Genomic DNA, 22,579 nt, shown 5'->3' on the forward strand with positions numbered 1-22,579 from the left:
TTTAGACAAAACAAACACTTTTTATTTGTGTCAAGCAAGTGACGCATGCCACAAGCTACAGGTACTACAAATTATATTATATCACCTGCCACCAGTGTCTACCACACGTACATAACTAGAACATTTGGAAACATCTGAAAGTAATAGAAAGAAAAATGGAAGGGAAAAAAACGGCAAAAATGCCGTCGCAAATAAATCCCACGATTAACGGAAGTAGCACATCATGGCTGAAGCACATCACTCAGAACTCATGGTTCAGCAAAGGGAACCTAAAAGAAGCCTACGTCACTACAGCCAAAAACTCTGGGAAAACTGGTGGTTGGACCCTGCTTGGCCAGGCTCTGGCTAACACTGAAGTCTGATCCTTTCAAATAGAGTTAGAATCTGGATAACAGTCAGGGCTCATGCCCCTCTGCGTACGTCTCCTGCCGTCCTCACCACTTCACCGGCTCTGTTCAACTACAAGACAGAAAAGAGAGAGAGAGAGAGACAAAGCCATGTGTTTATTATTACTTCCATTTGATTGATTTTGCTTTTGAGAACCGTCAGCCCCATGGTTCGTGGGCTCAAGAGTAGAGGCATCATTAGCCTGAGTCCATGGCTCAAACGGGCTGCTGAGTGGATGTCTCCTGAGTGGTACTTACTGTAGGTGGAGATGTCGATCTCTTCGGGCAGTTCACTGATGTTGACTTCAAAGCGGTCCTGCACATCGTTCAGGATGCGGGCGTCATTCTCGTCAGACACAAATGTGATGGCCAGACCCTTCGTCCCAAATCGGCCTGCGCGTGCCACCTAGGTCAGGGGAGATTGATTCATTAAAGCAGCGGGAAGGAGAGAGACAAACAAAGAGGAATATAAAAGGTTTAAAAACAGCACTCACTGATGCACTTATTCTTACTGTACTCTACCGTTTTTAAATTGTCCTAAAATTGTTGAGAATTGCTTTAAAACTTAAACTGTTTACCATGTTGTAAGTCGCTTTGGTTAAAAATGCATCAGGCAAATGTAATGTAATGTAATGTAAAGGTACAGCTGACAGGCAAAGCAAACAATGGGCTTCATATTTCATTCAGAATCCTTAAATGAACTACGCGCTGGTCGGTGAGAGGATGTTCACCCTATGCAAGTATGTGTCCGAGTCCTCTGGCATGTCATAGTTGAAGGCAATGTTGACCCTCTCGATGTCCATCCCTCGGCCAAACAGATTAGTGGCCACCAGGATCCGCCGCTGGAAGTCTTTAAACTGCTGGTAGCGGGACAGCCTGCAACAACCAACACTGTGTTAACCCATTATAGATAGACAGATAGATAGATAGATAGATACTTTATTGATCCCCAAGGGGAAATTCAAGGCCTCAGTAGCATACAGACATCTCACACACACATTCACTAACAGCAGAAAAAGGAATTTCTGTTAAGTAGTTATGCCTGCTCTGCAGAACACACCCAGGCCTTTATCATACACTACAGGTTTGACTAGTGCTAAACGTCAAGACTACCTACTGCATGGTCTATGGTAATGCTTGCACCACAGGTTTTGTTAGTCCATCACATACCTCTCATCCTGTGGCATTCCCCGGTGGATGGCAATAGCCGGGAAATTCTGCTCCACCAGCAGCTGAGCTAGAGCAATGCAACGCTGCACCGACTTCACAAAGATCACCACCTAACCCACCAGAAACACACATGTGTATGTATGTGTACACACACACACACACACACACACACACCACAATCAGATGCAACACATCCAAACTTGCACAAAGATTCACCCCACAAACACTCAGTTGCCATTATAACATGCATACAAAATGGCTTTCACTGGCCTTGAATCTACAGGGCTTAAAGGAAGGGACAATTCTATACCAGTCATTTTTCATTTAATTTTCAATTGTTACATGTAATAATCTTCTAAAAAATCTTAATAGTCCTGGGCCATGCCTGAATTCCGACTGAGGACTTTAGACTATGGAGCTCAAGATAATATTAGGCACTTTAGGCCCCGGAATGTTCCATCTTAGACCACAAAGCTCCTCTAGGGCCAGTCCTGCTTCTGTCTCCGTCACCCATGTGTTCTCCAGCCTCAAACGGTGCTGCTGCTGTACCTGGTTGAACTCGAGCACGTCAAGCAGGTCAAAGAGCTTCCTGTTCTTCTCGTTGTCCTTGAGCTTGACGTAGTACTGCTGCAGGCCGTGCAGTGTCAGCTTTGTCTCGTCATCCACAAAGACCTCCATGGGCTGGGCCGAGGGAGGGTCGGGGGTGGAGGGAGGAGAGGTGGAGGAGGAAGTGGAGAAGGGGATAGAGGAGGAGAAGGTGGTTGCAGTTGAAGGGGTGTTGGTTGGTTGTGAAAAGTGAAGAGAGTGTGGGACAGTGTCAGGAGGGAGTGATAGAGAGAGAGAGAGAGAGAAAGAGAGGGAGAGAGAGAGGAGGAAGAAACGCAGCAGAGGGGGGAAGAGGCCAGGAGACGACAGGAAAGGGAAATGAAAAAGAAAGAGAGAGGGGGTGGGAGTTAGACACACCCTCCCCTCCCATCCCACACACACACACACACTTCTATACATCTATGTAGGGATGTCCCGATCCGATATTTGGATCGGATCGGCCGCCGATATTAGCAAAAAATTCATATCAATATGGGATCGGCCTGCACGGGAAAATCCCGATCCGGACTCCCGATCCAGTTTGTTTTCAAAATTCCGGTCCGTGTTTTCCAGCGCACCGATGTAGGTAATCCATTCCATTTTTTTCAGCTTTCCCCCCCAAATCCGGTCCGCGTTTTTCAGCACACCTAAAGTGACCTGTCCAGCATCCCACTTGTCTGTGCATGTCCCACTAAGACTTTAAAGTTATCGAGCAAACATGTTGTATCACAGTTGAATTAATATAGCCTAATGTGCGGTTAACATTAACCTCTTACTATTAAGGCTCTTATGCATGTTGCTGCTGACAGCTTTGCCTGTCTAACGAATGTTATCTCCGCGATTTAAGATTGTTTGTGTAATGTATAGGCACAGCACGCACTTTAATTTCCCTATTTTTACAATCGGCTAGCCTAACAAACGCATTTAATTTCAAAAAGCAACCTGGTCAAACGCTAACTACTAAGTGCACCTAGGCCTACAACTCTTCTACCAAAAGGGTAGAAGCTTCCAGTAGGCTATCATAACTTTGTTTTGTACCGTTTAGTCTGTTCATCTGCGCAGCCTACGACGATGCGAATTAGTGACAGCTGTTGTCGCGGTAAACTTAAGCTCCTCCAATTCGGTGTGTGCGTGGTAATTTGACTATTTTCTACTCAGGTTTTGTGTGTGTTGCTTTTATATATAATTTTATATTGTTTACACTGATGGCTTTTTTAAGCCTTGGTTTACACTCAGAGCACTGATGCCAATTCAGTTTGTGTGGTTAATTGACTATTTATTTTCTACTCAGCTTTTCTGTGTGTTTCGCTTTTTTTTTATATACAGTTTACAATATTGTTTGCACTGATGGCTTTTTAAGCCTTGGTTTACACTCTTGTTGTTCAAGAGTAGAGCACTGATGCCAATTCAGTTTGTGTGGTTAATTGACTATTTATTATTTTGTGTTTATTTAACCCTGTTAAGAATAAACAGGTCAGCTTCTCATACCAACCATTGTGGATTATTCAAACTAACCTAATTAAGTTGGCTAGTTGTTCTTAAGAGTAAAACCCTTTTCAACATGAGTATAACAACAAAATAAGTAAATATCTTTAATCTTTAATACATGCTTGGACTGGCCGGTATCGGTACCGGCCGATGCTAAAAGCTACAATATCGGTATCGGATCGGAAGTGCAAAAAGCTGGATCGGGACATCCCTACATCTATGTACACAAAAACACATGCTTCCATACACCCAAACACACACATACCTATTCATCCACATACAGACACAAACACACACAACCATGCACCTACACATGCAGACAGACACACACTGCCATGCACCTTCACATGCAGACAGACACACACAGCCACTCACACTCTCATTGATGCATCTACTCTGCACTACTTCACAACTACAGATCTGGGTGAGAGATGCAACCAACCACACCACTCTTGATATACACACACCCACTCTCTTATCTATTCTTCAAAGCACTTGATTTAGCAATGCATGAACAGGCTTTTAATGGTAAGTATATCTATAGTGAGTAGCACTAAAAATCACACCAATTTGTACTCTAGTATGATATAAAGTGAACGTTTCCTGCCTAATTAGTGTAATTTCAGCAAATGAAAGGTTGTTAAAAGGCCCATCCACTGTCCATAACCAAGCAGCTCTGTCCATAGCATTGCTGAATAAGGCCAATGTCACTTACCTCAGGGACAACTATCCAAAACCATGTCTGCAGCCTGACCCAAAATCCTACAGGTCACTGATCTTGCACCCTCCACCTCAGACCCTGTCTACATGTCACTAGCCTGACCCCACAGCTCTAAACAGCAGCTGACTAGTCTCTGGTCTGTCTGTCACTCCAAGTCTTCAGCTGAGCCGCCTCTAATCCTGAGATTCTGAGATCAGTGTGTCACTATAGACCCTTTCAACAAGATAAACAAAAAGAATGCTTGAACGTTCTATTTTGTTCCCAATCTACTTCCTCTGCATTAAGATAACATATGGAATGTTAAAACGGAAGCCTTGTGGGAACAACTATGATGCTGATAATGGAACTCTCTTGAAAGGGTCTATATTGTGTCTGGGGACATCTGCTGGGGCACCCACCCACTGACTGTCTAGGCTTCTCACAGGGGCAAGTGGGCTTCCTTCACCCCTGGCTACCCCGACTGCCTTTACTCACCCTCCTGACCTCCCAGCTCCTCACAGCCTAAGGGCTTCTTATGGATGGCCTTGGCTGGGCGGGGCCCGTTGATGTCTGGGCAACGTACATGGTAGGCCTCTGTGTGTGCTGTATGCTTCTGTATGTGGGTTGGGAAGTCAAGGTGTGCTTATGCAACCAAGATTGGTACTGATTGAGTTGACATTTTTGCTTCGCAGAGATTCAAATTGATATATTCGCTTGTATTCTATGACCACTTCGTAACATTCGACAGAATTGTGTTGTTTTTATCCGTTTACAAGTTATTCGACAGGTTTGCGGTTCCTTTATCGCTTACTTGACAGAAGATGTTACTTCTGTTCTCGCTGGACCGCGGTACTCTCCCTGTCTTACTCTGACCTTTCGTCCCTCCCGAAACGGTCTTCCGCTGCTCTTCTCCCCCTCATCTCTCTCTTTCCCTCTCACCCGCGCAATCTCTCATTTCGACATTTATCTCGCGTTGCGTTCGCATTCATGGCCCGTTTTTCTAATAACAGGTATGGTGGCATTGACGTTTCCTTGCAAACACACCACTTCCCATTCTTTTTTCCAACCTGTTTGGTACGGCAGTCGACTCTACACGGTTATAATACTCTGGATTTCTCATGTCGAAGACTCAATGACACCCTGGGACGTCCTGGCGCTTTGTGATGCCACAGACTTCACAGAGCTCATGATGGTCACTGGCTATTTAGAACGGCTATCTCCCCATACTTCCTAGAGGGGGATTTTGATCGCTGTGTTGTCTATATGTTAGCACGATTTCTATCTGTCGAGTTAAGGGCAAGCTCTGCCCTCCTGCTTCCGAAGTGGGAAGACTCGGAGAATGACATCCATCAGCAGGCTTTGGCTGCTTTGGTAACGATGACGTTTAGATTATTTCTGTTTTGGTCTGCCAAATGGTCAGGTTCTGCCAAGAACATTTGAACCATAAACCAACTGTGAACATGCGGGTTCAACTATCTAAGCAGTGGCTGTGTTGTTGTTGAACGTTATGTAGAGATGGTCTTACTGCTTAGTTTAATTTGGACTGAGTGTGGCCATCGAAACGGGCAGGAGGCCAAACTTGTGGCTCTGCAAACTGTGCAGCTAACCTCACGGACGAACGCTAAAGCCACGTGCTGGTGGATTCATTCATTGAGTATGCGTTTCTGTGATCTTTCAATGAGGACACCACTGTCACACTACACGATCAGCCAGGTGAGGGAACCCTGCCCCGTCTTGTGTTTAGGGTGGAGTTGGTCAGCGGGCATGACCACAGCAGACTGGATAGGCGGTGCGGAAGGAGGAGCTTAATTACATCTTGCATGAACTTCCTGCAGACAGGGCGGATCTCTTTGCTGAGGGTGGCGCTGAACATCATGACTTGCTTCTCGTGGGGAGTCATGCGGAAGATCTCCTGCACATCACGACGCATGTCTGGAGAGAGAAGAAGTTTCCTAAATCATTTCATTCTAAGTGCAAAAAATTACATCACTTCCTATTCAACCTAAGCTCCTAACCATCCATAAATTATGACTACAGTCTCTCATTTGTCATTCATTCATATATAATAACTCTGCAGTTCATTAAATCATTTATGAAAGCATACAAGTTCTAAGCTAGTCCCGAGCCGAGCTGCGAGCAAGTATGTGTGCTGGCAACACTCGCCTTGACATTAATGATAGAATGTGCCATTTTCAATAGTTAGGTTGTGTACTTCCTGCTAATTGAAACAACTAAGCGCGCGATCAACTCACCAAGCTGTTCTAGCATCTTGTCACACTCATCCAAGATGAAGTGCTTGATGTGGCGCAGGTTGAGGCTCTTGTTGCGGGAGAGGGCTAGGATGCGCCCTGGCGTCCCCACCACTACATGGGGACTCTCTCGCTTCAGAACCTCCTCGTCCTTCTTGATGGACAGACCCCCAAAGAACACAGCCACCTAGAGAACAGACCAGAGGAGAGGAGGTAAGACAAGACAGACTCAGGAGACAACACAAGTGAGGTACGACAAAGACCTCCTCTCATGGTCAGTTAACAGGAATTACTGGCATAGGATACAACCAAGAGAATAATGATCCTTTTCTGTATGTGTCATTCTATGTCTCTGCATGTTTTAACAATGTCAGTGTGAAATTATCTCTTTTTTTTCACCCCTGTCCTCCCATCCCCATTTCCACCATCCCTTCTCCCCAGCATCCCTCTGAGAGGGTAATCTACTTATCTTATCTACTGTATGTTCTATTATTATTATTATTAATAATATTAGTATTATTCTCATCATCATCATCATCAATTATCATCTCTTGATTTCACTCTAGGCTAATGATGGAAAAGGACTGTTTCTATAGGAGCTGCTCTTTAATACTGCAGGCATTGAAAAGCATGTGCATCATGTGTGCTACAGAATAACAGCTGTGGCTCACTGAATCATATAAGACAATACTTCTATCAGTACACTGCTAGTGTGCTCTGAGCGCTTACGTCCGTGGTGCCCACTTTTCGATGGTTAGTATTGTCCCAATATCTGCACTGTATACTTAAAACTAAGTATTTGAAGGGTGCAAGTAGGCGGTTTGAGACACAGCTAATGACACAGTGACAATGCCCTCTGCTGGCTGTACCTTGACAGTGGGCATGTACTTGGAGAAGCGCTCATACTCTTTGCTGATCTGGAAGGCCAACTCTCGTGTGTGACACATCACCAGCACTGACACCTGCAACAAATCAAAGCAGAAGAAAGTAATTAAAGTAACATAAACAAAGCAAGCCTAGAAATCAACATGCTGACGTACAGAGAATCTGTAGTTGTTTCCAAATGTTGTTTCAGGAATATGACTGGAAGTACACTTGGTTATAGTTTAATAGGGTGGACAGAGGCAGACAGAAAGGTCATCACATGAAAACACTCGCACACCCACCTGACCAGTAACCGGCTCCAGCTGCTGCAGTGTGGCCAGTACAAATACGGCTGTCTTCCCCATACCGGACTTGGCCTGGCACAGCACATCCATTCCCAAAATGGCCTGGGGAATACACTCATGCTGAACTGAGGACACAGAGAGAGGTGTAGAGACAGACAGAGACAGAAAAAGTGACAGAGGAATCAGAGTTAAAATTAGACTGACACTCCATGGACTGATTGCAATTAGGGCTGCACTCACGGTTCAGAACGGCTTACCTTCGGATGGGTGCTCAAAGCCGCAGTCCACTATGGCCCTCAGCAGCTCTGGCTTCAGCAGAAAGTCCCTGAAGCCAGAGGAGTGGATGGACACATATGAACCCTTTACCGCCGCCTTCTGCATGGACATGGCGTCTCCCGTCCCTCCTGCCAACCCACCATCTCCGACGCCCCCTGCGGTATCCACTTCATCCTCCTCATAGTCCAAGAGCTCATTCTCCACATCGTTCTCAGCCATTACGACTGTGAACAAAACCAACGGGTTACATTTAAGATGCAAATCCAATGCAAAAAGACTCCAAGTTAACCTGTTCTGTGGAACTTTCCTATGTGAGCACGTCCCCCTGCTAACCCACATTTAACATTGCGACTTAATTTGGAATATAGGTCTAGTCCTCCATTACGAATGCACATGTTGTCACTGTATACCTTAACATTACACACAGCCATCATTCGGCTGTCAAGGGCTGTCCGAGACCGACACGATCAGTAGCTAGCTAGCTAACCCCCATCGGCATCATACAGCTCACGTTAACGGCCATGCATAAAGGGAATGAAGACTCCATTTTCAATTCATGAAGACATTCTTTGCAAAATGAAATGGTCAAAATGAAACTACATTTATATGTATTATTAATATGTAGAAGAATTCACAGCCTAAACGGATGTATTACCTTCAAAATTTGCAGCAAATTGTGATGGTTGCTTTTCTCTTGGTGCGTCTATGTTTGCGTCATCAACACGCGTCCCTCTCCACTAAGGACCTCACAGCATTTTGGGGGATAGTTTCAGCTGCTGTCTGTGTCTTCCACGTGAAAAACTGAAAATTAAAGAGTCTCTGAAAACAAACATAAGGAACAACAGTGGTGAGGACTGACTTGTATGTGATGCATAACTTTTAGTAAAGTTAAATTTTGACCAATGTAGGTTTATGTAGTCTATCTAATACGGAATCTGTAGTTTTGTCAGATTAGGGTAAATATCAACGTCTCGATAACGATAAGCGAGTAAGGATCTCTTTCGCTTACCTGCCATTAACGTACACATTTCAAATGACTAGTTTTTTCTGTTGCAGAAATGTCTTGTTTTGGCGGAGATCCAAACTTTTGCCCAGAATGTGGAAATGTGCTCCCTTTACCAGGAGCACCAGATACCATTACATGTCCCCGCTGTGCCTTTATTATCCCTGTTCGGGGTGAGTGGTGATGGATGGATGGTTGTGTGTGTGTGTGTGTGTGTGTGTGTGTGTGTGTGTGTGTGTGTGTGTGTGTGTGTGTGTGTGTGTCCGTGTGTCCGTCCGTCCGTCTGTGTTTTAGCAGCGTTTTGAAGATTTATCCTGAAACACTTAAGAATCGAGATGGCATCAGTCCTTAATGAGTTCCTGAAGCTGTCATATAACTTATCTTTCAGAAATAGCAAATCAAGTCATAACATCGTCTGTAGTGTTCAACCCATTAGAACCGATGGTCAGCACTGGAGAGAGTGAAGAAGATTCTGAGCTAAAAGGCCCTGTGGTAAGCATGACAACTAGCATATTTATGATGATATATGACAACTAGCATATTCTTATATGACTGTAAGGCCAAATTACTTATCAACACTTGATAGTAATGTAAGGGTCATTCCATATCAGCTCAAACAGCCTTGACACCATGGTTTCAGATTTTTGCTTATTTCTCCAATCAACCCTCTTTTTTATGTCTTGTCATATGAAACTTTGAGCCTGAGACATGCCTATTGAATTATGGATAGACATAATCACTGGTACCCCCTTATGTTACCCAGTATGTTGACAATTGACAAAATGGGAAATTCCTTCATAGTATAAGTATATATACTTTTTTGATCCCGTGAGGGAAATTTGGTCTCTGCATTTAACCCAATCAGTGAATTAGTGAAACACAAACAGCACACAGTGAACACACAGTGAGGTGAAGCACACACTAATCCCGGCGCAGTGAGCTGCCTGCTACATCGGCGGCGCTCGGGGAGCAGTGAGGGGTTAGGTGCCTTGCTCAAGGGCACTTCAGCCGCGGCCCACTGGTCGGGGCTCGAACCGGCAACCCTCCGGTTACAAGTCCAGAGTGCTAACCAGTGGGCCACGGCTGCCCCTACTGCATTACTACTTTAAAGGCGCAGTAAGGGATTTTACGTGATTTCAAGGCCATTAATTTTATTGTCACATTCAGCAATCATCTCCCCACGACTGCTAGCTCCCCATTTCGTGATTACACTGTAAAAAACCTGGTCTCTGTAGGCAGCCCGGGCTCTGAAAAGTGAAAACAAACAAAGTGCAGACAGCCTGCCCCCAAACAAAAATGAAACTCTGCGTGGAATTTCTCTGGAAATACTTAGTTTAGTTTATTTGTCAGGGGCCATGCACAGTTCAAGCCCTGTACCAGAGTATAGACCATACTATCAACAATACACACAATACTATCAAAACAGATAGAGTCTTAACAGCACACAAGCATTACATAACATATAAACCAGTATACAAAAATATATAGATTCCATGTTATAGAAAGATCAATGATCACATAGTTGTTTCGCCCTCAGCCAAGTCTTTAATGACATTTCAAAACTGCTGAGACTTACACAATATGAATCTAATAATGTTCTAATATGAAGTGGAATTATGTTCCACTTTTCTACTGTTGTAAATTAAAAATCTGATTGACTAAATGTAGTCTTCCTAAATTGAGTGTTAACAGTCACCTCTTACAGAAACCCTAGAGGCCCTTACATTATCTCTGAAAAATGATACACATTGCTCGAGTGATGGTGGTGGGAGATCGCAAGATCATGGGTCAATTTTTTAACAAAAAGAAGGGGAGCTTGTGTGCGAATATTCCTTCCTATTTTTACGATATTACTTTTTTTATCCAGCACCTACTTTTGGATGTGCGCTCGTTACATTTGTTTAGATTTGGGATAATGATATTTTTACATTGGATACTTCTGGTAGATTTAGGACAAACAAGAATGGGGTCAAAAGTACATCTGAAAATTCAAAAGTATGGTTCCTTACAAGAAAATTACTGTATAAAACTTATTGACAAATAGTAAGTCGTTCCAGAGTAATCCGATTTTGAATTTGCAGCAAATTTCAACATGCATGTTTAAGTTTCACAATGTGTTTAATTTTTTCTACATGATTTTATAACAGGCCAAATACAAAATAAAAGTTACAAATATCGCCTAGATGTCGGTAAATATTAAAATCAGAGGATATAGAGCTGACTAAGAGTTTGAAAGTAGCCTTAATGATCACAAAATGCTAAGCATGCATCTAGGCTATTTGAGTTTTTTAAAGCTGAGCTGTGCTTAGTAAGTATAAGTATATATACTGTACTCTTTTGATCCCGTGAGGGAAATTTGGTCTTTGCATTTATCCCAATCCGTAAATTAGTGAAACACACTCAGCACACAGTTAAAGCAACACCAAAGAGTTTTTTTACCTTAAAATATTGTTTCCAAAATCATTTCAGTGGTTCATCAACTTGTAACAGAGTAAACGGCACTTCTGCATTCTCTTCGTGACCCTCTATCGGCTATAACTGTACTATGCAAGTTTGCCAGATCGGGTAGCGGATCTGTAGTTTGATGGAATGAGACATAAGAAACTACAAATTTGACTTGCTTCTGATGTCGCAATACATCATACTTTCATAAAATCATGCAACCTACTCTATCTTGTCTGTAAAGCTCATCTGTTATTTCCAAAGCCAGTGCTGGATAAACAAATAGCGTGCGTGCGACAAGAAAAGTGCTTTGGTGTTGCTTTAACACACAGTGAGGTGAAGCACAGACTAATCCCGGCGCAGCGAGCTGCCTGCAACAACAGCGGCGCTCGGGGAGCAGTGAGGGGTTAGGTGCCTTGCTCAAAGGCACTTCAGCCGTGCCTACTGGTCGGCTGCCCCTAAATTGCTTAAATTGTTCACTACATGATTTCATAACAGGCCAAATATAAAATAAATGTTAAATATAGCCTAGATATCTGTAAATATTAGATGATCAGATGATTTACAGTTCTTTGTAATATGTCATGTTTCATGTTTTTGTAATGTTTCAAGTAGTGATGCAGGTCTACTGCTGTGATTAGGCTAAATACAACTTCAATCATTTTTATAGCCTACTACTGTATAGTTAACTTTGGCCTTGGTGCCCTGACATGTGGCCTTTGTGCCCCCCACTAAATATGCCCAACTGAAGGCCAAGTGTTCTTGCCCCTAAAATGGTGAAATTCCAAGCCTGCTTGACTCCCTTTTCCCTTCGCTCCCAGATTGACAGGCGGTGTTCCAGATGTAATAAAGAAGGAATGGTTTACCACACACGTCAAATGAGGTCAGCTGATGAAGGGCAGACGGTCTTCTTCACTTGTCTACATTGCAGGTAAATCACATTTTGCAGCTTTTGTATACATTGAGATTACACATCTCTAAGCAAATCTCACTTTACTATGGATGTACTTAATTAACCCAATGTTCTATGATTTTATTACAGATATCAGGAGAAGGAAGACTCTTAATGGAATAGAATATCTTGTGTGATTTGTACGAATATTTTTTTTAAATATATATATATATATATATATATCCATACACTGTGTAATCCAGTTCAGCACATTTGCTCTACTGATGTAAATGATAATGCTGGTTAAACAAGTCATTATAATAATGATGGATTCAGCAATAAACTAAATATTGTATTACCCCTCATTGTTGTTGTTGCACCTCATGTCCAAAGAAGTTATGGTGTCTCACGGATTAAAACAAACTGGTCAACGTAAAGAAGAATGCCCATAGAAACGTGCAGACTGTACCGAATGCCTACATTTACCGAGAGCTCTGCTTGTTTGAACCAATCACATAACAGTCTTTTGTCACATGATTATCCAACATGGCTTCCTGAGTTCATTGTCGACTGGAACTGAAAATTTGGGTGGTTGTTTTTTATAATTCTGATCTACGCAATTACAAGGTAAAACGTAACTTTTAGTGTTATAGGTGCTGTTCATATTGCCATACACGTTCACTTATGAATTAGATATATTAAAGCTTTTGTAATGTTAAATGAGTGTTACACTCCCATCTGCTAACGTGAACGTCACGTTACACTCGTTACACTAGCATTGACTTTAGCTTACTTTGTCGTAAACCAACAGGTTTTATGAAGAATCTTAACAACAGTTTTGCTCGGTGATATCTCAGAAGTGTTCCTGAATCCTCCTGGCTACTGAAAATAAACTTGGTTGAATCCTTTGTTTTCTGGTTGTAGATGAAGTTGCGCGTACAACTACAGTGTAAAAACCTTCATGAATACTTAAAAGAACTGAGTCCAGATGTACTGGACCGACTGTACAACCACCCTGCGACCTGTCTGGCTGTCTACAGGTAGAGTTGCATGCAAGCAGAGCAGAACGAGGACCCACATGCCAGCAGGACTATCTGTACAAGTGCCTTGATTTGTATTGCTCCTTAGCTCAGCTGAGTTGCCTGAAACGGATGGCGTATCTGCTAATGGAGATGCAGCTGGCTCAGAAGTGCCTTATAGTGCCTAGAAGTCTGGCATAAGCCATATTACATTACATTACATTACATTTGGCTGACTCTAACCCAAAGCGACTTTCAACAAGGGAAACAATCAAGGTAGAGTGTAATAAGGACAAGTTAGTGCAGCAGCGAGTGCTACTTCCATACAGTCAAGTGTCAGTTCTAGTGAGGTGGTAAGTGCTAGAATTAGCAAGTCTAGTTGTAGGTAGTGCTGAGAGTGCTAATTATCCAGAATCCATCCTCTTACACTGTCAGGTGTTTGAATGTTAACTGTTTTTATTACTCTCATTGCTATCGACTCATCTGTGATGAATAGGTTTCAATTCATATTGACACATTTAATGTTACAGTGGAGACATGCAGTAACTTAAAATGTAGTGGCTGCTTATTGTGTACAGGGAGCTGCCTGCACTGGCGAAAAACTATGTGATGCGCATGCTCTTCTTGGATCAGCCCCTACCCCAGGCTGCGGTTGCATTGTGGGTCAAGAAAGATAGTCAGAAGTGAGTATATTTGTTCATGTACAGTTGTGCTCAAAAAAATAGCAGTGCCTTTAGAAAAAAGAGTAAATGTCAAAATTCTTCAAACAAATTGTACTTTAATGAACACAGATGCATTGGGGACACAGTACATTCTATTCCAAAGCAAAACAATTGGGCAAAGTCATCAAAACTTAAATAATAATAACGATATTTCATAGAAAGTCAGAAATGCCATGTTCAAAGAAATAGCAGCGTTGCCATCTTTCCTTGGAAACTCAAATATGTACTGTACAAACTAAGAAATTCTTGATAAGTGAACTTGGCTGAGTATCCTAAACTAATATTTTGTTGCAAAACCACGGTTTCTGATAACTGCTTCACATCTGTGGTGCATGGAGTCAACCAACTTCTGGCATCGTTCAACAGGTATTGCAGCCCAGGTTAATTGTACTGTATTCCACAATTCCTCTTTGTTTCTTGGTTTTGCCTCATGCACTGCACTTTTTATGTCAGCCCACAAGTTTTCTATGGGATTAAGGTCCGGAGATTGTGCTGGCCACTCCATCAGTTGAATCCTGTTCATATGGAACCATGCTTTTGCTCGCTTGCTGGTGTGTTTTGGGTCATTATCTTGTTGAAAGGTCCACCTCAAAGGCATTTCCTCTTCAGCATGACCTCTTCCAGTATGTCAGACGCCCTGCAAACACCGAATTCAAGCCACAATACTCAGTGAAGACAATTAAGCATGGTGGTGCAAGCATCATGATATGGGGATGTTTCTCCTACTACGGTGTTGGTCCTATTTACCGCATACCAGGGATCATGGATCAGTTTGAGTACATCGGGATACTGGAAGAGGTCATGCTGCCATATGCTGAAGAGGAAATTTCTGATCCATGATCCCTGGTATGCGGTAAATAGGACCAACACCGTAGTAGGAGAAACATCCCCATATCATGATGCTTGCACCACCATGCTTAATTGTCTTCACTGAGTACTGTGGCTTGAATTCGGTGTTTGCAGGGCGTCTGACATACTGGAAGAGGTCATGCTAAAGAGGAAATGCCTTTGAGGTGGACCTTTCAACAAGATAATGACCCGAAACACACCAGCAAGCGAGCAAAAGCATGGTTCCATATGAACAGGATTCAACTGATGGAGTGGCCAGCACAATCCCCGGACCTTAATCCCATAGAAAACTTGTGGGCTGACATAAAAAGTGCAGTGCATGAGGCAAAACCAAGAAACAAAGAGGAATTGTGGAATACAGTACAATTAACCTGGGCTGCAATACCTGTTGAACGATGCCAGAAGTTGGTTGACTCCATGCACCACAGATGTGAAGCAGTTATCAGAAACCGTGGTTTTGCAACAAAATATTAGTTTAGGATACTCAGCCAAGTTCACTTATCAAGAATTTCTTAGTTTGTACAGTACATATTTGAGTTTCCAAGGAAAGATGGCAACGCTGCTATTTCTTTGAACATGGCATTTCTGACTTTCTATGAAATATCGTTATTATTATTTAAGTTTTGATGACTTTGCCCAATTGTTTTGCTTTGGAATAGAATGTACTGTGTCCCCAATGCATCTGTGTTCATGAAAGTACAATTTGTTTGAAGAATTTTGACATTTACTCATTTTTCTAAAGGCACTGCTATTTTTTTGAGCACAACTGTATGCAAATTTTGTCTGTGGATATCTTTTGTGTGATCTGAAGAACAACTCCAGGTGTCCAGGACTCTGTCTCATGTGGCCAGGAATTATATTCATGTATTTGTTATTTTTTAATTCCCTACACTACAGCAATACATATAGTATTAGTGTATTTCTCTCTGTGATCATGACCAATGTATGTGGAGATATGTGAGCTCAGTATACTCTCCTGGGTGTAGACATGGTAACAATGTGGGATGCTCTTTGATCTGTGTTTTGTGTCTGTTGTCAGGGATCATGATGAATGTGTGTCTGTGTTGTCGGGGCTACATCTCTGGCACACTCAACATCTTCAGGGTGGTCTTCAAGGCAATGTGCTGAACCCAGTTTTTAAGGACAACCTGCGCATTGCGCTCCTGGGAGGGTGAGTGGCATTGTCTCACACACACACACATGGAATACACTTTCTGTATGTCATATGTAACTTCTTGAACGAAGATGCTTAGTGACTCATTTGTGAGACTTGTGAGTCATCGGTCCGTGATTCATATTTCATAAAGTAAAGGCAAAGCAACGACAAATGTAAAGATTTATTCATAGATAATCATTCTTCCGGAAATAGGTAGAGGTAAATATATTTCCTCTATCTGAATGGTTGCCAAGCAACGTCGAGACGCAGCTACTTTAACTTTTGTATCAAGTTATGGTAGCGCAGTAATATAGAACGGAATGCGGTCAAGGTGTATGTTTGTGCTGGATTTTACAACGACATCAAACGCGATTCAGCCAATCACAATCAAGGACCAGAACTATCAGTTTTAGAAACTGTGAGAGGGAACAGCATTAGCCTAGTACGGCTCCATGCCCACCAAGTTTCATGAGCCCCGGTGTTTCAGTGTCCCGGGAATTGTAGGGGAAAATTTGAGGGGGAAAAAATTGAAATAATAGATGACAAACAATATCACTTATCACAGTAACTCTTCTATCTTCAATGTATTTCCTGTGTTTATTTGTATTTACATAATATACACTACACAGTCATTTAAGTCAGAGGACTAAGCATTTCACTTCATACTATGCTTTATATAATTGTATGTGACAAATAAGTAACTTGAACTTATGAGCTCATATAAAGTCACCCTCCATCATGTTCTTTTAGATGTTTAGATGTCAAAGTGACCAGTTAGACAAAATAACTGGGGCACACCTACCAGACTACCAATAAATAATGACAAAACACATTGAATAAATAAGAATAAATACTCCCAGTATAGGTATATACCGGTAAATACAAATAGATCGATAGATACTTTATTCATCCCGAGGGAAATTTTAGGCACCCAATATCTTAGACAACCATAACACAACATACACACATGTATCTCACATACATAAACAGCGCTCACTGAAATTTAAAGAGTTAACAATTTGTGAAGTGATTACAAAGGTCTGGTATGGACTGACTTTGTGATGCAATGACCATGATAAGGTGCTGTGGTAGAGTGTGTGCAATAATGGTAATGCAAAAGTAAACAGTGCAGGGATTGACCAGTACAATAGCTTTGCTTATTATTAAATATTAAATATGACAAACAAGAAAGAAATAATATACTTTAAGAACAATATAGAACAGGGAATAAGTTAAATACATAAATAAACCGTATAATTTAAATAAATAAATAGCAATAGTAGAAAATCAATCTAAAACTCAAAATAACATTCATTATCAGGTGTTATTATACGGCTCTTCACAATGCAGGTAGAACGCTTTATTCACTTGAATGGGATTTCCCAAAGTTCCACCCGTCATTATTTTCGCCTAAGAACCTCTAAATAATGACCGCTGTCAATGGCAACAGATCTCATTCAAAAGTGAAGGCAGACGGTTGATCAGCTGTGTTCTAAAGAACGTTTGATTTAAGTTCAGCGTGTGTTGCGAACTATTTGTTTCTCAGCAAAAGCCACAACGAAACGGTAGCAAATAAATGTAAAGAGACATATCGTGGAGTTTATTTTTTCGTTTTGGCAAGTAGCTGTATAATAAGCGGGATAATGTATAGAACGCCGGTCATTATTGGGAAAATAAGTCCCTTCAGGGTGAAGCAAGACCCCTCTGCTGCGACGTCAGGGTCCGGTTTGCCCTGTCGGGACATATTTTCCCAATAATGACCGGCGTTCTATACATTATCCCTTTCAAAATGAGCTCTCCAGTGTACCTTTTTTATGTAATAAAAAACAGCATACTTGTTTCGGTTCATTCATGTTTCGGTTCCATGTCCTATCTCAGTAAATGCTGCACTGATACAGTGAATTGAGATGTGAAATAAATTAAATTGTAGATGATATACATACGGTACGTAATGTATACGTATATGGTATATATGCGTATATACGTAGATGGTCCATAATTGGGACAATAAAGCACAGACATACTCACACTCACACACATGTGCCTCAGAGAGCAAACACTCCAAAGTAGGTGTTCCCAGTGTCACTCTTCACATGGCGTAGTTCTCTGTCTGGCCCTGTGTGGGTGCTCAACTGATCGCCCTCCTCCAGGAAGAAAGCAGCTCCCACATTAATGGCGTCATACCAGCGCTCCCCATTGTCCTCCTGGGCCGGTATGCGCTCGCAACTTGAGTGCAGAGTATTCAGCAGCCACCTCTCTGTCCCGTGAGCCGGCGACTTGCACTTGATCCTGTGGCTCAGGTGGACCATTTGGGCCAGCTTCTGTGATTGGGTGTGGCATTTGATGTTGAAGGACACCTGGCTGTAGATGAAGTACAGGCCCTTCTTGGGGATGACAATCTCGTTGTTGACCAGTTTCAGCCCCTCCTTGTGAAAAACCGAGTCACTGTCTTTCCATTCCACAGTATTTTTCAGAGAATGATTGTACTCTCCTGCAAGAGGAAGAGAGAAAGGGTGTAAGAATTAGGATGTTTGTTATCTTCACTTAACGACATTCCAGCAACACCTGTTGAACCAAAGATTCTAGAGCGGTAGCGGAGCATAGCGCTCTAGAATCTTTGCTGTAAACCATCTACCGTAGCTAAGGCTAGTCCTACTGAATTTGTAGTAGTAAGTCGCAAGAATAGTGGTTTTAATACTGTCAGAATTAATACGGTCCGAATTTCATTTGACACCAGAAGTGTTGCCTGGATGCACTGAAAAGTAATCAAACACACCACCCATCATTCAGGGACTTTCCTACACACTGCTCAAGCACTAACCTTCCAGATGGATGGCCATTTGGTGTTTTCCTGTGTTTATTTTTGGGACTTGTCTCAAAGTGTGTTTCAGAGCTGTTGAGGAGATAGAGGGAGACGTTTTAGGGACAGGAACCGGGAGTCAATGAAAAACACCATGGCAGCCTACAAATTAGGTCAGAAGACGACCAGTGAGAAACAAAACTCACCTTTGCTTCTATCAGTGATGTCCCATTTCTGATTTGATGACAACAAAGAAAGAGATTCATTTTTAAAACACCATGCATTTTTTGGGAAACACTAATATGAAAGTTTGAAAAAGAAAAACCTAGTATATTGTATAATATTCTACTATATAACACCCATTTCCTCATATATGACATTATTTCGTTACAGTCTATATCAGAAAGAGAGACCAACACCTCATGCATGGCAGTTTACCCTAAAATGTTTTGCTCACTGGAAAACACTTAAATATATGTAAAAACTACAATATACATTGTATCATTCTATTCTACATCATTGTGTCATCACACGTCTTCATAGATAGATACATAGATAGATACTTTATTGATCCCCAGGGGAAATTCATGCTCTCAGGCATGTGTGTTTGTATGTTGGGAGGCTCACCTGGTTGTGGATTGTGAAGAAGATAGCAGAAGCAGCACACAGTCCTATGGCCAGTAGAGCCAAACCAATCTTCCAGCCCCCTGAGGGCCGTGAGGCACCCATCTTCGTCTGCTCCTCCATGGCTTCAACTCCCGGCTGCCCAATTTCCAGATCAGCGCTCTTCCAGTCCTGTGCCATTCTTTCACCGCTGTAGTTTCTTAGCTGGAGCTTGTCTATTGATGGTTCGATTGTCAGAGTAGTTCTGCCTGTGGTGTGTCCGTGTGTTTTTATCTAGAGGTTTTAGTGGAGGGGAAACTCCAGTGATGTCACTACAGAGTGAGTGTGTGTGTGTCTGTGTGTGTGTGAGTGTGTACACGTATGTGTGGGGGATGTTAGGTGTTGCTTCAGGATGTGCCATGAACTTTTCACATTTCACAAAGCCCATGTGTGCATGGCAATGTAATGCATTAGATACAAACTAATGTTCTACTGCTTAGGCCTACTAGCTATGTTAAATTACCTTGGCACTGCATTAACGAGCAAAATATTAGTAGACTGTTAGTAATCCGTGTTGGTAGAGTGGTGTTTTCATTTATTTAAAAATGAGCCTGCAGATGTGCAGTAATATTGGCATGGCTCTGTGTAATGGCACTTACCAACACAACAAGGTTGCTCATCCATATCGGATGTTCATGATTTGTGGCTGTCGGAGGGAGTGGGGAGATGGCAAACATTTCTTAAGCATTAAAGGGAAATTTGGCCATTTTTCACATAGATCTCTGTTTCTTGACAGTCACCGAGTACTGTCAGTATGAAAAAAAAAAAACCCTGGGGCCATGAATTTAAAGATCTTAGACTTCTGTGAATCAGTGCCTTGTGAATTTTTTTCAGCTCTACCTCCGAGTAATAGAGCAGGAATAGGAAAAGGAGAATGTAACAGCAGAAAAAGTGAACTAAAAAATGACTAAAAACTATCAGTATCAGTAATTATATTAGTAGTGGTTAGTTACACATGACATTAAGGATGTGGACTACGTCAGAACTCAAGAGAAAGAGTGACTAAGAAGTCTCTGTGACTACCTGGATAATAAGGGGATTGTTGAGGGTTGGGCATAGGGATATTCCACTAGGGATATTGTATTGTATTTTCTACCGTATAGTGCCGTATTGTATCTGTTACTGGAATGTTTCAGCCCTTTGAATAAAATTCAAGCTTTTATCCACTTGATTGAAATCTTTTAGCATTTGATCAAGCCTTAATCCATTTTTTTGGCTCTTAAGACTATGCTGGTGTGACTTATTTCACAGTATTTTTGGCAGTAATGATATGATATAGTTTTGCCTTTACAGTCAAACTTTACTTCATTTTTATTGAAAAAGTATATAATAAAGCCTTACTTTCACATTGGTTTTACCCCTTACATAAAAAATTAAGAATTAAGATTAATGGAAGCACAATTATAAGAAGTTATCTGTCTGAACATTTGATTTATTTATATTGCAGTCGTTACAAAAATAACTTGGTGAGACTTGACTCACAGGAAGACAAGATAGTTAAGTTCTATTGAAACAATGTCATTGTCTACCTCATCCTAACCTGATCTGTGAGTCAGCAGTTGTTGCATCTTTCGCAACTGGGGTGGTAACTTTGGGCGGTGGTGGCGTGTATTGCGGTATATAGACATGGTGAGAATTCACCATGCATTATTTGACATGGCTCAAACTTTACAGGTTATTGGTTATTGTGGTTATGAAGATATCCAGATGTGCAAAATGGCAATCTGGCATAATGCCACCATCTGGCAACAGAGAGCTTTTTTTTTTTACCAGTCATAGCTATGCAATTCCTAAATGGTTTATTAGTTTTATTTCAGGTTAGGTGTTCATGAACTCATGGGTGTCCTGATTTTATATTGTTAAGGAGGTCACATCCCCCCGGCGCGTTGTCCGAAAGACGTTTTTTAGGATAACAACTGTTGCAACATAGCAAAACCAGACTGCTTCTCAAATCTCAATTGAGGTTGAGAGAGTGGGTCTAGAAAGGCATCTTACTTGACTTAGGACTTCCAGGGGCGTAACCAGCAGTGAAATTAAGTTTAAATCTGTGCATTAAACTCTTACAAAATCGTTTCAGAAATGCAGCAATCAAATCTTTCTTGTAAACAAAGGTTTTAAATGCAGTTGTATACTCAATTCCAAAGAAAAAACACATCCATATCTGTTTAACCCTGTCACCATCAGCGCAGTCATGAATGAATGGACTGCTCTAATCTGTCATCATACAAAGTCCGCCCCATGCTGGATAAGTGATTGTGATCGGTCCCTGGGTTTTTGCAAAATTAGAAATGGATGTTAATGGCCACTTTGGCAGACTGACCTGCAGGTTGGTTTGTCTGGGTTCTCCCAGGCTAGTTGCAACACAGATCACAAAATGTATGTGGTAAATTGGTCACTTGGAAACACTTCACTGCAGTTCTTTAAAGGTACACTATGCAGGTTTAGGCTAGGTATTTTTGGAAACTGTAAAGCTCCCTCTAGAGTAGCGATATATTTATATTTTATTCTGCTGTTGTAAATAGCAAACTTCTCGACTTATCCACCATCTACACAATGAAAATACTTTTGTTGTGGAGGCGAAAGTTTTTGCCTGTTGTTAATCCATATCCAAAGAGCTAAATCTATTGACAAGGTAATGTTTCTCGATTCTTGTGAGATTTGTCGGGTCGCCGTTCTTGAAGTTGCATGGCTGGTTGTCTCGCTAGCGACTTGCTACATCTATGCTGTATATCTATGCTAGGTGAACGATTCGCCTAATTCGCCTAACAAATGTACCTTTAAAACTCAAAACTCAAATGTTTGCGCCACCTAGTGATTGATGTCAATGAGAGTCCAGTGCTTCTCCAGCCACATAGGATCACTATAATTTTCTCTGGACACACAACAAATATCCATAGGTGTTGCTACAACATGAGCATTGTTTTAAATTTCAAGACAGAGATAAGTCGTTCATGTCATTCTCTTGTTAGCGAAAGCAGACTTCCTTATACGTGGACGGGTGCGCCCAGTG

At 41.8% G+C, this 22,579-nt stretch overlaps 4 protein-coding genes and 3 long non-coding RNA genes across 7 annotated transcripts in view; 4 read left to right on the top strand and 3 right to left on the bottom strand.

Moving 5' to 3' along the window:
- Window positions 1-8,807, bottom strand: ddx39b (DEAD (Asp-Glu-Ala-Asp) box polypeptide 39B). Its single transcript, XM_042076038.1, has 11 exons — window positions 8,679-8,807; window positions 8,005-8,247; window positions 7,745-7,872; window positions 7,448-7,540; window positions 6,582-6,765; window positions 6,143-6,261; window positions 2,106-2,237; window positions 1,557-1,666; window positions 1,118-1,262; window positions 645-792; window positions 1-459 (listed from the first exon to the last, which is right to left on the bottom strand). The coding sequence occupies exons 2-11, from the start codon at window positions 8,240-8,242 to the stop codon at window positions 443-445; spliced, it is 1,314 nt and encodes a 437-aa protein (XP_041931972.1). The 5' UTR covers window positions 8,243-8,247; window positions 8,679-8,807; the 3' UTR covers window positions 1-442.
- Window positions 4,684-6,232, top strand: LOC121695331. The gene is made up of 2 exons (XR_006026063.1): window positions 4,684-4,915; window positions 6,074-6,232. It is a non-coding gene; the product is annotated as an uncharacterized LOC121695331 (long non-coding RNA).
- Window positions 5,220-19,778, bottom strand: LOC121695326 (tumor necrosis factor-like). Its single transcript, XM_042076050.1, has 5 exons — window positions 19,534-19,778; window positions 19,113-19,140; window positions 18,928-18,999; window positions 17,695-18,597; window positions 5,220-5,230 (listed from the first exon to the last, which is right to left on the bottom strand). Exons 1-4 carry the CDS (start codon window positions 19,708-19,710, stop codon window positions 18,152-18,154), a joined length of 723 nt encoding a protein of 240 aa, XP_041931984.1. The 5' UTR covers window positions 19,711-19,778; the 3' UTR covers window positions 5,220-5,230; window positions 17,695-18,151.
- LOC121695332 lies at window positions 6,669-7,329 on the top strand. The gene is made up of 3 exons (XR_006026064.1): window positions 6,669-6,791; window positions 7,020-7,034; window positions 7,145-7,329. It is a non-coding gene; the product is annotated as an uncharacterized LOC121695332 (long non-coding RNA).
- polr1h (RNA polymerase I subunit H) lies at window positions 8,731-12,718 on the top strand. The gene is made up of 5 exons (XM_042076054.1): window positions 8,731-8,870; window positions 9,080-9,199; window positions 9,415-9,518; window positions 12,290-12,399; window positions 12,511-12,718. Exons 2-5 carry the CDS (start codon window positions 9,082-9,084, stop codon window positions 12,533-12,535), a joined length of 357 nt encoding a protein of 118 aa, XP_041931988.1. The 5' UTR covers window positions 8,731-8,870; window positions 9,080-9,081; the 3' UTR covers window positions 12,536-12,718.
- gtf2h4 (general transcription factor IIH, polypeptide 4) overlaps window positions 12,803-22,579 on the top strand; it is a 24,648-nt gene continuing 14,871 nt past the window's right edge. The window contains exons 1-4 of the mRNA XM_042076037.1: window positions 12,803-12,987; window positions 13,285-13,400; window positions 13,958-14,062; window positions 15,990-16,121. Of these exons, the coding sequence (XP_041931971.1) occupies window positions 13,285-13,400; window positions 13,958-14,062; window positions 15,990-16,121 (353 nt within the window). The 5' untranslated portion in view covers window positions 12,803-12,987. The remainder of the gene's footprint in view (window positions 12,988-13,284; window positions 13,401-13,957; window positions 14,063-15,989; window positions 16,122-22,579) is intronic.
- The window catches only part of LOC121695334, a 5,308-nt gene continuing 3,945 nt past the window's right edge, over window positions 21,217-22,579 (bottom strand). The window contains exon 3 of the long non-coding RNA XR_006026066.1: window positions 21,217-21,229. This is a non-coding gene — a long non-coding RNA (uncharacterized LOC121695334). The remainder of the gene's footprint in view (window positions 21,230-22,579) is intronic.

This window comes from Alosa sapidissima, chromosome 21 (assembly GCF_018492685.1).
Source record: "Alosa sapidissima isolate fAloSap1 chromosome 21, fAloSap1.pri, whole genome shotgun sequence".
Taxonomy (NCBI): domain Eukaryota; kingdom Metazoa; phylum Chordata; class Actinopteri; order Clupeiformes; family Clupeidae; genus Alosa; species Alosa sapidissima.